The sequence below is a fragment of the Heterodontus francisci genome, chromosome 6, assembly GCF_036365525.1.
Source record: "Heterodontus francisci isolate sHetFra1 chromosome 6, sHetFra1.hap1, whole genome shotgun sequence".
In the NCBI taxonomy this organism is placed as follows: domain Eukaryota; kingdom Metazoa; phylum Chordata; class Chondrichthyes; order Heterodontiformes; family Heterodontidae; genus Heterodontus; species Heterodontus francisci.
Genome location: NC_090376.1, coordinates 122,326,447 through 122,342,521, shown reverse-complemented (window position 1 = coordinate 122,342,521; position 16,075 = coordinate 122,326,447). Strand labels below are relative to the sequence as shown.

General features: G+C 43.0%; 1 protein-coding gene across 10 annotated transcripts in view; it reads right to left on the bottom strand.

Moving 5' to 3' along the window:
• LOC137371521 (dedicator of cytokinesis protein 9-like) overlaps positions 1-16,075 on the bottom strand; it is a 291,071-nt gene that overhangs the window by 145,006 nt on the left and 129,990 nt on the right. For all 10 annotated transcript variants that reach the window (XR_010975239.1, XR_010975240.1, XR_010975241.1 and 7 more), the window contains exons 4-7: positions 13,903-13,985; positions 11,614-11,683; positions 4,232-4,327; positions 2,128-2,262 (exon numbers count right to left, since the gene is read on the bottom strand). Coding sequence is in view for 7 of the 10 variants with exons in the window: in XM_068034244.1 (XP_067890345.1) it covers positions 2,128-2,262; positions 4,232-4,327; positions 11,614-11,683; positions 13,903-13,985 (384 nt within the window). In the remaining 3 variants the exon portion in view is untranslated. The remainder of the gene's footprint in view (positions 1-2,127; positions 2,263-4,231; positions 4,328-11,613; positions 11,684-13,902; positions 13,986-16,075) is intronic.

Below are 16,075 nucleotides of genomic sequence, written 5' to 3'. Positions count from 1 at the left end.
TTTAGAAGAATGAGAGGTGATCTTTCATACAAGATTCTGAAGGGGCCTCGACAGGGTAGATACTGAGAGGTTGTTTCCCCTGACTGGGGAATCTCGAACATGGGGACACAGTCTCAAGGTAACGACATCATTTAGGATGGAGATGAGGAGAAATTTCTCTACTCAAAGTGTTGTGAATCTTTGGAATTCTCTACCGCAGATAGCTGTGGATGCTCAGTCATTGAGTATAGTCAAGACTGAGATCGACAGATTTTTGAATCAAGGGATACAGGATACAGACAGGAAGGTGGAGTTGAGGCAGATGATCAGCCATGGTAGTACTGAATGGTGCAGCAGGCTCGTAGGGCTGAATGGCCTACTCCTGCTCCTTGTTCTCATGTTGTTCACTTATTTTTTTTTTAAGCATTATGAAATAACAGTGACAACTTGAATTTATATATTACCCTTAACATGGTAAAACATCCCAAGGTACTTCACAGGCTGATTACCAGAGAAATTCACACTGAGACATATAAAGAAATCTTAGGCAAGCTACCAAAAGCTTGGTCAAAGAGGTAGGTTTTAAGGGGGTCCCAAAGGAGGAGAGGTGTAAGGAGGGAATTCAAGAACTTACTGCCCAGGCAGCTGAAGGTGCAGCCGCCAATGGTGGAGCAACTAAAATTGGGGGTGTGCAAGAGGCCAGAACTGGCGGAGCGTGGAGATCTCAGAGGGTTGTAGGGCTGGAGGACATTCCAGAGGTAGGGAGGGAGGCTCTGGAGGGATATGAAAACAAGGATGAGAATTTCAAAACTGAGGCATTGCCAGATCGGGAACCAATGAGCACAGGGATGAGGAGTGAAAGTGCGAGTTAGGACGTGGACAGAATTTTGGACGAGTTCAAGTTTATGGAGGGTGGAAACTGGGAAATCGGCCAGGAGAGCATTGGAATACTCGAGTCTGAAGATAACAAAGGCACGGATGAGGGTTTCAGCAGGGCTGAAACGGGTATGGAGACGGGCAATGCTATGGAGGTGGAAGTAGGTAGTCTTGGTGACGGAGCAGATATGAAGCTCACTTTGGGGTCAAATGGGACACCAAGGTTGCGGACAGTCTGGTTCAAACTCAAGACAGTTGTCAGAGACAGGGATGGAGTCGGTGGCTGAGGAAAAGACACAACATGGCTCATTAAGACCATCATGCACAAGGGAATCGGAGTGTTTCTGGCTACTGAGGTCCAGATAGCTCAGAATCTCACAAAGGAGAAGATGTCCTCCATAATCATTTCCCACATCCACACTAGTCTGAATAACCAATAAACCTTACTCCTTAGCGGATCAATGGAAAACACCAACCATTCTAATTACACCTTTGTTAGAACTTTGAAGAATAGACTGGGATTCCAAAATTCCTGTGAGGATTCTGGCTTTGCTGAGTACACCTCCTGCCAATGGGAACTCAACGAGTTCACTTCCTGGGAAGAATGACGGTTTGCAGATTTCATCTGCAAGGTGGGCTGAGAGGATGGCAGGCCAGCAGCGGGCAAGCTTGGAGAGCAGGTGAGCGTGGAGGGCGGGTGAGTGTGGAGGGTGGGTGAGCGTGGAGGGCAAGAGGGAGGAAGGAGAACTGCGGAATGCGAATGGATTTCATATTATTTGAAAGAGAAGCTGAAGGCTCCTAATAGATATCTGTTTACACAACAGATCCCGGAAATAGTGGATGTACTGAAGGCAACACTGGACATCCTTTACCCATCCCTTGACATGTACTGGAAGGTAACAGGATGCTGCAGCACAGAACCACATTATTTAGTCAGTTAAGTCTGCACCAATGTCTTTCTCCAGGAGCCTCCTGCTCTAATTTCACTCTGTCTCTATGCAAAGCCATCAGTGGCTCCAGTTTTCACAATTTCATGTTCTGCATATAAACAGATTTAAATAAAGTCTTGAATACAACATTGCAAAATACAAACTGTTCTAATATGAACAGATGCAAAAACTAGGATTGTGTTTTTTCCCCCCCACCAGTAGAGAAATAAAGAATTGTCAATAATCACTTGATTTTCATTGTCTCAATGGAAGAGACTCACCGCTGATCAGATTTCTTTTAAAACATGCAGTAAAGCATCAGGTAAAACACTCGCTCACCTACCTGTACCACTCCCATGCACGAGTCTAGAAAGATCGATCCCTTCGGTTCCTTGGAGATTTTCTCATCTTTGTAGAAATTAAGAATGTATGAGCCGTCACCAAGCTGCGTCAGGTGGAAAAAGCGCCTCTTGAATGACTGCGGAGATAAAATGAGTTCCAGAGTGTGAAGTCCACAGGTTTTGTTCATGGCTCAGCATCATGTAGCATTTCATTCAGTGTCAGCTGTGGCTCAGTGGGTAGCACTCTCGTCTCTGAGTCAGAAGGTTGTGGGTTCAACTCCCAACCCAGAGACTTGAGCACAATAATGCAGGCTGATACTCCCAGTGCAGTACTGAGGGAGTGCTGCACTGTTGGAGGTGCCATTGCTCAGATGAGACTTTAAAGTGAGGCCCTCCCTGCTCTCTCAGGTGGACACCAAAGATCCCAGGGCACTATTTCAAAGAACAGGGGAGTTCTCCCCAGTGTTCTGGGCCCATATTTAACCAACATCACAGAAAGTTGATGATCTGGTCTTTATCACATTGCTGTTTGTGGGAGCTTGCGGAAAAAGCCTGCTCAGGTATGCAAAAAAAAAACCCAGCCCGAGTCCTTCCATTTCTTCCCATGCCCGACCCGACCATCAGTTAACTTACCTTCCGGTTTTCACTTTGTTGCTGATCTGCACAAGCTTAAAATAACTGTAACAAAACCACCTTTCTAGTCCAAAAATTAAACTAACATTGGAGCCACTTACCTGTGATAGAGCGTGTCTGACCCGGCCTGACCTGAGTCTGATTGCCGGACCCGGAAGTGCAACCGGACCCAACCCAAACACGACACATGTCGTCGGGTCCCATCGGGTTCGGGTCGGGTAGGGTAGCAGGCCTTTAGCTTGCTGTGCGCAAACTGGCTGCTGCCTTTTCCCCTCATTACAACAGTTACATTTCAAAAGTATTTCACTGGTTGTGAAGTGTTTCGGAATGCCCTGAGGTCGTGAAAGGTGCTACATCAATGCAAGTTCTCTCTTTTAACATTCAAGAAATGAGATTCCCTTCATGAGCAAAGTGCAGAAATCTCACTGAACTCCAGTAGGTTAAGAGGAGATATGACAGAGGAATTTAAAAATTCTTAGGAACTGCGAGGTCTGACTGGAAGATAACATGACAGGGAGGCGTGAAAGTCAAGTCCTGAGGAAGTTCAGTGTTGTAGTGACTATAAGTAGTGACTAAGTAAGACAGTTCTAGGAATTGCTCAATAGACACAAGACTAATTTTTACACACTTATGCACTCCCTGCATGTGCTACAATGACTTCCTCCATCACTTCATTGACACACTTTCAGCCATCGTCCCCGCCCATCACATCCAAGCGTTAGCAAACTACGATCTTTGATCATATCCACGTTGATGCGGCTGAGTTCATGGCTTTTCCAGCTCCCATCTCGGAGCTAGGTGGGCACGGTTTTCTCTGCTTGAGCTTATTTGCTCAGTTATCTTTTCCAGTTTCCGAAAGTTCCGGGTCGTACCAATTCCCGAGTGCACTACCTTCACAGCTCACCCCCTTCCCTCATATCTCACTGCTCCTACCTCCATTTTAATTTAGCTGAACCCCATTTCACAGGATGTCCATCGAACAGACCGAGTAGGCTGGTTAACATGCTTCTTTCTTCCAATGATGTAAAGAGTGGTGAAACATAAAGGAACTGATATTTCTGCAGTGCCTTTCACAAGCTCAGGACTTCCCAAAGAGCTTTAAAAGATAGATAAAAAAGAGCTGCATTTAGAGAGAGTGTTTCTAAAGTTCAGGGCGTTAGTACTTTGGTCATTCTGAAGCATAATCACTCGTAATGCAGGAAACATGGCAACCAATTTGAGCACAGCAAGCTCCTAAAAACAGCAGTATGATAATGACCAGATAATCTGTTGTGACATGTTGGCTGAGGGATAACTGCTGGGTTAAGGCACACCCCTCCCACACTTAAAGAGCTGAGTTCTGGGATAACTGCAATCATAATTTTTTTTAAAAACTATTAAACACCATTGAATAATTCAAAATCACTTCAAGGGAACGACTTTAAGGATCCATTTTGGTGTACAATGTAGTTCTAACTGTAAGAGATCCCTCACCCTCATCGTCACGCTGATCGCACTGTTCATGTTGCCTTTGTGCAGCCATCCTTGTTTCGTAATCCCGCCCTTCTGCGAGCCCAGAGAAGCTGTATCCTAAATTTAAAAAGGGTCTTTATGTTACCAATTCACAAAGAATTATTTCAGAAACTCAAGGTGCACTTTTTGGATGCGAAATTGCTCGATTTCAACTTCAAAAGGTGCGCAACACATTCAAGCCTGTGTCTCGACAAATCACTGCATCCTAATTACAGTATTAGGCTTCTTTCTTGAGGGTGCTGGGTAGTTTCAATAAAGCAGCAGTGGCCTTCCAGAACCTTACTCAAGTACTAGGCTTGACATGGGAGGCTAAAGCAAGACTCAATGAGTTATTGAGTCATGGAGTGCAGGGTACAGTAGCATACAGGTTGTTTCACTAGACTAGTAATCCAGAGGCCTGGACTAGTGATCCTGAAACATGAGTTCAAATTCCACCATGGAATCATTGATTTTAAATCAGTTAATTAAAGAAATCTGGAATTAAAAGCTAGTCTCAGTAATGGTGACCATGAAACTACCAAATTTACATAAAAAACCCATCTGGTACAGTAATTTCCTTTAGGGAAGGAAATCTGCCGTCCTTACTCGGTCTGGCCTACATGTGACTGCAGACCCACAGGAATGTGGTTGACTCTGAACTGTCCTCTGAAATGAACGAGCAAGCCACTCAGTTGTATTCATGAGCAATTAGAGATGATCAGTAATTGCTGGCCTTGCCAGTGAAGGCCACATGCACATACTGTACACTAATTACGGGTAATTTATTTTCCTTCTCCTTTGCCAAAATCCCCCTTGGCTCCGTAACCCTCAATACCCTGATCCAACAAAAATCTATCAATCTGAGTATTGACATTTTCAATTGACCCTCAACCTAGCAGCTTTTTGGGAGAGTACTCCAGATTTCCACTCCCCTTTGTGTGAAGAATTAATTCCTGACATCACACCTGAACGGCCTGGCTCTAATTTTAAGATTCTGCCCCCTTGTTCTGGATTCTCCCTCCCCCTCCGCTGCTTCCTCCTCCCCCTCTCCCCCCAACATCCACCAGAGGAAATTGTTTCCTTGAACCGAGATTGGATCTGGAAACTTCCTGCTTGCTATGGGTCAGAAATACAACACATGTTAGATTTGCTTACCGAACCAAGACAGGACAGCACTGGAAGAGTAAAAGAGCAGTGTGGGAAATCCTACAGAAACATTCTCTGCATAAAATTAAATCGCTTTAACTATTTGCGTCTTTTTATTGAGAAAAACAAACAATCTGTTCTGAAACCACTGATGATTTCAATTACATTTACAAGGGTTTCTCAATTTCTACACCGTGGTCAATCCTATAAACTGCACCAACAAAGCACTGGCACGTCATCAAAGTCCTTTTTAAGGTTTAACTTTATAGTTTTTGAAGGACAAAGTAAATATTCCTTTGTTTTAGCATATTCAGTAAAATGCTCATTGTATTTAATATTTGCATAGGCAAATTGCCAGATCTACTCAAAATTGAGATGTCGTGCAGACTATGCTGTACAAAGCCAGGCATAGGAACAGAGAAACAGGAGTAGGTCATTTAAGAGACAGGAGATTAGCCAACCATTGAAGCTGTTATTTCATATCAAAGTGGAGCTTAATTGCGTGAGTTCAACAGATTTTATTTCCACCTTTCCGGCACTAATTATCCTGACCTTTATCAAATAAACCTGCACCAGAATCTAAATTACAGCAAATTCAAGAAATTGAAGAGAGTTAAATAAAATCTGAGCCACAAGGATGTTGACAGAATTGTTACAGTGCAGAAGGAGACCATTCGGCCCATCGTGTCTGTACCAGTTCTCCAAAAGAGTAATTCACCCACTGCCATTCCCCCGCCTTCTCCCCGTAACCCTGCACACTCTTCATTTTCATAAAACTGTCCAATTCCCTTCTGAATGCTTCAATTGAACCTGCCTCCACCACACTCTCAGGCAGCGCATTCCAGACTTTAACCACTCACTGCGGGAAAAAGTTTTTCCCCGTGTCGCATTTGCTTCTCTTACCAAATACTTTAAATCTGTGCCCTCTCGTTCTCGATCCTTTCATGAGTGGGAACTCTATCTACTCTGTCCAGACCCCTCATGATTTTGAATACCTCTATTAAATCACCTCTCAGCCTTCTCTCCTCCAAGGAAAACAGTCCCAACTTCTCCAATCTATCTTCATAACTGAAATTCCTCACTCCTTGAACCATTCTCGTGAATCTTTTCTGCAACCTCTCTAATGCCCTCACATCCTTCCTAAAGTGGATGTAATACTCCATCTGAGGCCAAACTAGTGTTTTATATAAGTTCAACATAACTTGCTTGCTCTTGTACTCTATCCCCTATTAATAAAGCACAGGATACTGTATGCTTTATTAACCACGCTCTCAACCTGTCCTGCCACTTTCAATGACTTATGCACTTATACACCCAGGTCCCTCTGCTCCTGCACCCCCCTTAGAATTTTACCCTTTATTTTATATAGTCTCTCCATGTTCTTCCTACCAAAATGAATCACTTCACAGTTCTCTGCATTGAATTTCATCTGCCACCTGTCTGCCCATTCCACCAACTTGTCTATGTCCTTTTGAAGTTCTACACTATCCTCCTCACAGTTCACAATGCTTCAAAGTTTCGTATCATCTGCAAACTTTGAAATTGTGCCCTGTACACCAAGGTCTAAGTTATTAATACATATCAGGAAAGCAAGGGTCCCAACACTGATCCCTGGGGAACTCCACTACAAAACTTGAAAAACAATCATTAACCATTATTCTTGGTTTCCTGTCACTCAGCTAATTCCATATCCATGTTGCTACCGTCCCATTTATTCCATGAGCTATAACTTTGCTCACAAATCTGTTGTGTGACATTGTATCAAATGCCTTTTGGAAGTCCATGTGCCCCACATCAACAGCATTGCCCTCATCAACCCTCTCGGTTACCTCTTCAAGAAAAAAGCACTGTAGATTTTAATCACTAAAAATTCTAATCACAATTATGTTCAGTCCCTGGTCTCCAACTAAAAATAAGAGACACATGTATTTACACAAAGCAATAGCCACTGGCAGCCACAGAGCTGGACCAACATACTGCCCCAATCCCTGTACGAGCTCCCTTTACGGATTATACTCAGCGACAGGAGAGCTATTGGAGTAAGTGAGGTCTGACTGCCCTACACTTATTCTCAACTTTTCTAATGTGCATATAAGTAACCAGCTAGTCTCAATTAATCTTAAGACTCTGCTGAGAGTAGTAACATTACTTTCTCTCTGATCTAGAGTTCTGCGCACAGTTTTGGTCTTCTTATTTAAGGAGGGATATACTTGCATTGGAGACAGTTCAGAGAAGGGTCACTAGGCTGATTCCTGGGGTTGAAGGGGTTGTCTTATGAGGAAAGGTTGAGCAGGTTGGGCCTATTCTCATTGAAGTTTAGAAGTATGAGAGGTGATCTTATTGAAACATAAGATTCTGATGGGCTTAACAGGGTCGATGCTGAGAGAATGTTTCCCCTCATGCAGGAATCTAAAACTAGGAGGCACAATTTCAGAAAAAGGGGTCTCCCTTTTAAGATGTGGATGAGGAGGAATTCTTCTCCCAGAAGATCATGAATCTTTGGAATTCTATATCCACCCAGCGAGGCTTAGCCAGTGAATATATTCAAGACTGAGTTAGACAGATTCTTGAACTATAGGGGAGTCAAGGGTTATAGAGAACAGGCAGGAAAATGGAGTTGAGGCTAAGATCAGATCAGCCCTGATCTTACTGAATGGCGGAACAGGCTTGAGGGGCCGTATGGCCTACTCCTGCTCCTATTTCTTACGTTCAATTGAATAATGGAATCCTACAGCATAGGAGATGATCATTCGGTCCATCATGTTGATGCTGGCTCTTTGAAAGAGATATTTAATTAGCCTCACTCCCTAGAGCCCTGCATTTTCTTACCTCTTCAACTATTTATCCAATTTCAAAGAACAAAGAACAAAGAAAATTACAGCACAGGAACAGGCCCTTCGGCCCTCCAAGCCTGCGCCGATCCAGATCCTCTATCTAAACATGTCGCCTATTTTTTAAGGGTCTGTATCTCTTTACTTCCTGCCCATTCATGTATCTGTCTAGATACATCTTAAAAGACGCCATCGTGCCCGCATCTACCACCTCCGCTGGCAACGCGTTCCAGGCACCCACCACCCTCTGCGTAAAGAACTTTCCACGCATATCCCCCCTAAACTTTTCCCCTTTCACTTTGAACTCGTGTCCTCTAGTAATTGAATCCCCCACTCTGGGAAAAAGCCTCTTGCTATCCACCCTGTCTATACCTCTCATGATTTTGTACACCTCAATCAGGTCCCCCCTCAACCTCCGTCTTTCTAATGAAAATAATCCTAATCTACTCAACCTCTCTTCATAGCTAGCGCCCTCCATACCAGGCAACATCCTGGTGAACCTCCTCTGCACCCTCTCCAAAGCATCCACATCCTTTTGGTAATGTGGCGACCAGAACTGCACGCAGTATTCCAAATGTGGCCGAACCAAAGTCCTATACAACTGTAACATGACCTGCCAACTCTTGTACTCAATACCCCGTCCGATGAAGGAAAGCATGCCGTATGCCTTCTTGACCACTCTATTAACCTGCGTTGCCACCTTCAGGGAACAATGGACCTGAACACCCAAATCTCTCTGTACATCAATTTTCCCCAGGACCTTTCCATTTATTGTATAGTTCACTCTTGAATTGGATCTTCCAAAATGCATCACCTCACATTTGCCCTGATTGAACTCCATCTGCCATTTCTCTGCCCTTTTGAAAGTTACTGATGAATCTGCGTCCACCGCCCTTTCAGGCAGCGCGTTCCAGATCACAACAACTCACTGCGTAAAAAAAAAAAATCCCCTCTGGTCCTTCTGCAAATTGCCTAAAATCTGTGTCTCCCAGTTATTGACCCTGCCACCAGTGAGAAACAGCTTTCTCCTTATTTCCTCTATCAAAGCCCTTCATAATTTTTAACCAACAGGAGTTACAGCAGCTTAACAATTTAACGACATTAAAACTTCCAACCTCATTCTTACTATTTGCACAGTGGGAATGTACAGGACTCAGGCCAGACTGCCAGATTCCTTCCATGGCACAGGGAAGGCTACAGAGTGGTGGAAAGATTAAATCGAACAAAACATGAGAACCACAGGAATCTCAGTCAATATGGTATAATATATAAAGTATACACAGAGTGAACTTTGGGATGTGTGGAGCTGAATTGTTGGATGCCACATTACCACACCCTGTTATTTTGGATGCTCTCATGTGGTCTGGGTCACAGAGACTTGGATAAGAAAGTTTCACAACACAGGAGTTTTGCATTATCTGCTCACGTGCACAGTTCCTCAAAAGGGAAGAACGTGTCTATGCCCTTGGTGGCACAATTACACTTTTCTCTCTCTATATTCAAAGGGTTCTAGTACATAAGAACAGAAAGAGACCATTCAGCCCCTTGAGCCTATTCCGCCATTCAACGAGATCATGGCTGGTCTGTATCCTAATCCCTTCCAGCCGCCTTGGCTCCATAACCCTTTAAAACCCTTGGCAAGCAAAGATCTATCTATCAATTATCGATCTCAGATTTAAAATGATTAATTGATCCCCAGCATCTACTGCTTTCTGTAGGAGAGAGTTCCACACTTCCGCCGTCCATTGTGTGAAGAAGTGTTTCCTAACTTCTCTCCTGAATGGCCTGGCTCTGATTTTAAGGTTATGTCCCCTTCACCTAGACTCGCACGCCAGCGGAAAATGTTTCTCTCTATCTACCCTATCAATTCCTTTCAAATCCTAAAGAACTCAATCAAATCACCCCTTAACCTTCTGTATTCCAGGTAATACACACCTAGTTTATGCAATCTCATCTCATAATTTAACCCTTGGAGTCCTGGTAACATTCTCGTGAATCAGTGCTGCGCTCCTTCCAAGATCACTATATCTTTTTTTAAAAAAAGGTGCGGTGCCCATAACTGTACATAGAACTCCAATAAATACACTGTCGTAAATTATGGAAACATTAGTACATGAAGCAGGATAAGATCTTATTAGAAATTAATTCAGAGTCCATGAAACATATCCAATAATTTCAAAACCATTATGGGAAATATTTCAGCCACTTTCTATGGGATGTTTGCAGTTCCTTTAGTAGTAAATATATATATGCAAGAAACGCTTTGCACTCGTTTTTCAGGTGAAGCTGCAATCACATTACAACTTGAAATTCGAAATGAACAGCTTTCTAAAACTGGGCACTCCGCCTAAATTACGATTTTCTGCAGATTGGAAATCAGATCTAACGTCATTGGCCAACCCTTGCTGGAACAATAAGTGACTGTTAAGGATGCACGCTGTTAGTAACACGCGCATTGGACAGCAGGTTCCGGGTATTAAGGGATACGCCAGGAACTGTGAACCTCCAGAATTTGTTGGTCGATTTCCATATTAATAATGAGGTGAGTTGTTTACACTCCATTATTTTTCCAGTAAGGTCTCTGGCCCATTGCCTTCAGAGCCCCCCCATCCACCGTCCCTCGTTATTTTAAAGAGCTTGCTGGATTCATGCATTAATTTCCCATTAAATTCGCCGCAGAAAGTTAGGGCTCATAATTAATAGCACAAGTGTCTTTTTAATGATGGGATTTTGCTAATGCAATGCTAATCAATCAATCTTTCTGCTCCAGAAATTGAACTATTCAAACTACGGAATCTCATTCCTGTGAAGTGACAAACTGTCCTCAGGAAATTTTTATAAGAAAAATTTGAAACATTTTTGATTGTTTTTCTCATGTTTTCTTTCTGTCTCCTTTTCTCTCTCTCAATCCACTCTTGCTTTCTCTCTCCTTATTTCTCTTTCTTTACTTGATTTGACTCTAATTCACCCGATTTCCTTCTCTGCCGTTCCTCGGTTTCTTTCTCAATCCTTCAATCTCATTGGTTAAGGAGATAAGACTGTTGGTCCCGTTTTTCTCGGAGGTCCCAGATGCCCTGGTGCCTTCACTGCGCCGTCATCAGCTCACACTCCCAGCAAGTTACAGAGCTGAATGGTGAGAGAATCAGTCTGAACTAACAGATCAGCCTTCAGCAAGCTTTGTCCCAATGTACCGGAGTGAGCAGTCTTCCTGTTTACCTTTTCTGTCTAACAGGTCTGTGAGCCTTTGAAGTAAGTAATTAAATGTTTTGGGTGCACAATCATTAATTAGAATTAAGATTTGCTCCAAAGGTGAAGAGGGAAAACAGCCTGTAATTCAGTTCAGAACTCTTACAAGCATAAATCATGTAAAGCATAAGTGATGACTACCTCATCTTTGTCAACATCTTCATCAACTTCAAAAATGTGGACTGGAAGTTTTTCTGGTCTAGGCGCTTTGCTATCAAGAAATAAACAAACAAACACACACAAGGTTATCTGGCAGATTTAAAAACAATCATTTTCTTCAAAAATCCAAAGCTGGACTTAGCAAAGATAAAACAGCGGTTGTAAAAGAACAAACTTGCGTTTATATAGCACCTGGCACAATCTCATGATATCTCAAGGGACTTTCACAGACAATAACGTAATTCTGAAGTATCGTCACTGTTGTAATGTAGGAAGACCGGCAGCTTTGCGCACAGCAAGCTCCCACAAAACGACAATGTGATAACGATCAGTTAACCTGTTTTTTGTGATGTTGGTTGAGGGATAAATATTGCCCAGGACACAGGGGAGAACTCCTCTACCCTTCTTTGGAATAGTGTCATGGGATCTTTTGCAATCACCTGAAAATGCAGACGAGACCTCAGTTAACATCTTATCTGAAAGACAGCATCTCTGGCAGTGCAGCACTCCCCCAGTACTGTACTGAAGTGTCAGCTGAGATTTTTGTGCTCAGGTCCCCCGTGTGGGCCTTGAACCCACAACCTTCTGACTCAGAGGGGAGCCACAGAAGACACAAAGAGGAATGCTGAATCAAAGAATCTGCTGAAATCTGCTTTACTCATCCATGCTGTGCAAATACTGGCACAATTAAGATATCTATTAAATAGAATCTGGCTCATTAGGCTTAATGGCCTTTTCCTGCTCTTAAAAATTCTAAACTCCTTATGGTTCAATAGTTTTCTGTCAATATAAGGGATCTGGGTGTCCTGGAACATGAATCTCAAAAACTTAGTATGCAAGTCGAGCAAGTGATTAGGAAGGCAAATGGAATGTTGTTGTTTATTGCAAGGGGAAATTGAATAAAAAAGAGGAAAGTTTTGCTACAGTTGTACAATTGGTGAGACCACTTCCGGAGTACTGCATACAGTTTTGGTCTCCTTACTTAAGAAGAGATATAATTGCATTAGTAACAGTTCAGAGAAGGCTCACTCAACTGATTCCTGGGATGAAGGGGTTATCTTATGAGGAAAGTTTAAACAGGTGGGGCCTGTATCCACTAGTGTTTAGAAGAATGAGAGGTGATCTTATTGAAACATATAAGATCCTGAGGGGACCTGACAGGGTGGATGCTGAGAGAATGTTTCCCCTTGCGGGAGAGACTAGAACTAGGGGACACAGGTTAAAAATTAGGGGTCTCCCATTTAAGACGCAGGGGAGGAGAAATTTTTTCTCTCAGACGGTCTTTAGGCTGTGAAATTCTCTTCTCCAGAGAGCAGTGGAGGCAGGGTCACTGAATACTTTTAAGGTTGAGTTAGATAGATTCTTGATTGACAAAGGAGTCAAAGGGTATAGGGTGTAGACAGGAAAGCACAGTTGAGTCACAATCAGATCAGCCATGATCACATCAAATGGCGCAGCAGGCTAGAGGGGCCGAATGGCCTACTCCTGCTCCTATTTCTTACGTTCGTATGTTGTGTCATTGAGAAAGTCCCGCAAGACAAAAAATAAGCAAATTCGGTAAAGTTTTCCCATCTTAATTTCTTACATTCTTTTGGATGGTTTCACAATGTTGAAGTGTAATCTAGTAGCTCTTACGTTACTACACAAGCAGAGGCCTGTTTCACACACCGGCACTGTTGCGATCTTGTACGAATTATGTCCTTTTGATGTGATGAAGAGTAAACTACAGCATAAAGTCAATTTTTACATTGCAGACCATTCTGCATAAAAAATGTAACTGACTTAACTGATGGGCAACGCACCAGTTAACGCACACCATCTCAACGTACATGTTAAAACATATTTGGTACACGTATCTTTCTGATCATTTCCCAATATCTATTATGTTTTAAACAAATGTCTGAACTATCGCTTGCTGTCGACTGGACACAGAACGAAGTGAAAACTTTCGAGAACAACAGGTCTAAGTTAACAACAACAACTTGCCTTTATATAGCAACTTTAATTTAGTAAAATGCCCCAAGGCACTTCACAGGAGCATTACCAAAAACATTTGACACCAAATCACATAAGGAGATTATTAGGACAGATAATCAAAAGTTTGGTCAAAGATAGGTTTTAAGGTGAGTCTTAAAGAAGGAAAGAGAGGCGGAGAAGTTTAGGGAGGGAATTCCAGAGCTCGGGGCCTCTGCAGTTGAAGGTGTGGCTACCAATGGTGGAGCGATGAAAACTGGGGATGTGCAATATTTTGAGAGAAATGAATTTACTCACTTTGGCAGTTGCCTGAAGTCTCCTGAGTAGTCTTCATACTTGTAGTGAACGAGATGCCAATCAGAGTTGTAGGTCCTAATGCACTGTAATTAAGAACAAGGCAACCATGAAAATTGAATGTTGCGTAAAATGTACAGCACAGAAACAGGCCATTCGGCCCAACAGGCTCAGACTGGCATTTATGCTCCACACAAGCTTCCTCCCACCCCTCTTTATCTCACCCTATCAGCATAACCTTCTATTCCTTTCTCCCTCATGTACTTATCCAGCTTAACCTTGAGTGCATCCATGTGCCAAACCTTGATAAATATACAGTCACAGATTTGAAGAATGCCAAGAGCTGCATTCTGATTTTCAAATCATATTCCACAAAAAGCTCACAACTTGCATCGGATCTACTGCTAGAAATAAATCCTAAAAAACAATTATTTTTAAATATTGTTGTCCTAAATATTGTTACCTAGGCTCAACTATCACCAGTAACCTGTCTCTCGATGCAGAAATCAACAAGCGCATGGGAAAGGCTTCCACTGCTATGTCCAGACTGGCCAAGAGAGTGTGGGAAAATGGCGCACTGACACGGAACACAAAAGTCCGAGTGTATCAAGCCTGTGTCCTCAGTACCTTGCTCTATGGCAGCGAGGCCTGGACAACGTATGTCAGCCAAGAACGACGTCTCAATTCATTCCATCTTCGCTGCCTCCGGAGAATACTTGGCATCAGGTGGCAGGACCGTATCTCCAACACAGAAGTCCTCGAGGCGGCCAACATCCCCAGCATATACACACTACTGAGTCAGCGGCGCTTGAGATGGCTTGGCCATGTGAGCCACATGGAAGATGGCAGGATACCCAAAGACACATTGTACAGCGAGCTCGCCACTGGTATCAGACCCACCGGCCGTCCATGTCTTCACTTTAAAGACGCCTGCAAATGCGACATGAAGTCCTGTGACATTGATCACAAGTCGTGGGAGTCAGTTGCCAGCGTTCGCCAGAGCTGGCGGGCAGCCATAAAGGTGGGGCTAAAGTGTGGCGAGTCGAAGAGACTTAGCAGTTGGCAGGAAAAAAGACAGAGGCGCAAGGGGAGAGCCAACTGTGTAACAGCCCTGACAAACAAATTTTTCTGCAGCACCTGTGTAAGAGCCTGTCACTCTAGAATTGGCCTTTACAGCCACTCCAGGCGCTGCTCCACACACCACTGACCACCTCCAGGCGCTCACCCATTGTCTCTCGAGATAAGGAGGCCAAAGAAAATATGGAGTCAGAATCTTGAAAATCCTAGTGCATAAATAAATCAGCCTTAGCTCTTTTGTGCTCCTAGAGTTGTGCAGAAATTAATATTCGATTCATAGTGTAAACTGGGCTGAAGCACAATATGCAACAGTTGTACATGTTAAAAGGTGATATGAAACCTAGTTTTCCTTCAATTTCAGAGCACTCAAAAGTTCAGGCATCAGATCAAAACGTTAGGATTTAAGACAATCCATTTTGACATAACTAAATGCCTGTGAGATGCATCCAAATATTGAGAAAAAACAAAATGTAAGATATCTCTGTACTCTTAGGACTCCAGTTTGGAAATGCTTGTGGACAGACCAGCTTCCAAAAATTAAGCTGGACACCTGGAGCAGAGGGTGAAATGGGGGAAGTCACCCGATGGAGGAAATTCCTATTTGTACAAAATAATGAAGAACCATCTGAATGGTAAGTCTGTTATCTTTGTTCTCAGTCCAGATTTCTTCCATTGCCTTTCCAAATAGCAATGCACATAGGGTAGAGTTGCCTCATATATTGGGGCTAATGACATTGGTACAATTTTTAATACTCTTTTGTCACAGACAATGCTTGCCTACATTTCTGATAACCCACAATATTAAGTCGAAGTAACATACATATTTAATCATGAAGCACTGGCAGATTAACAGAACGCCCTTTCATATACAATCTCAAAGAAACTGACTGTTTCTCCCCTCCCTTATACCTCCCATCCCATAATATTAATTAACAGTTCCAAACTTTGGGCCTAACTGACCATGATGTGCACAGAATGCTGGCATCAAGCTAGAAATGGAAGGAGGATCATTTCTTGAGTGTTTGCACAAGTTTGGTTTTAAGCCAATGACAGATTAGACAGCACCATTGGAAGTTAAAGCAACCTTATTTCCAGAATG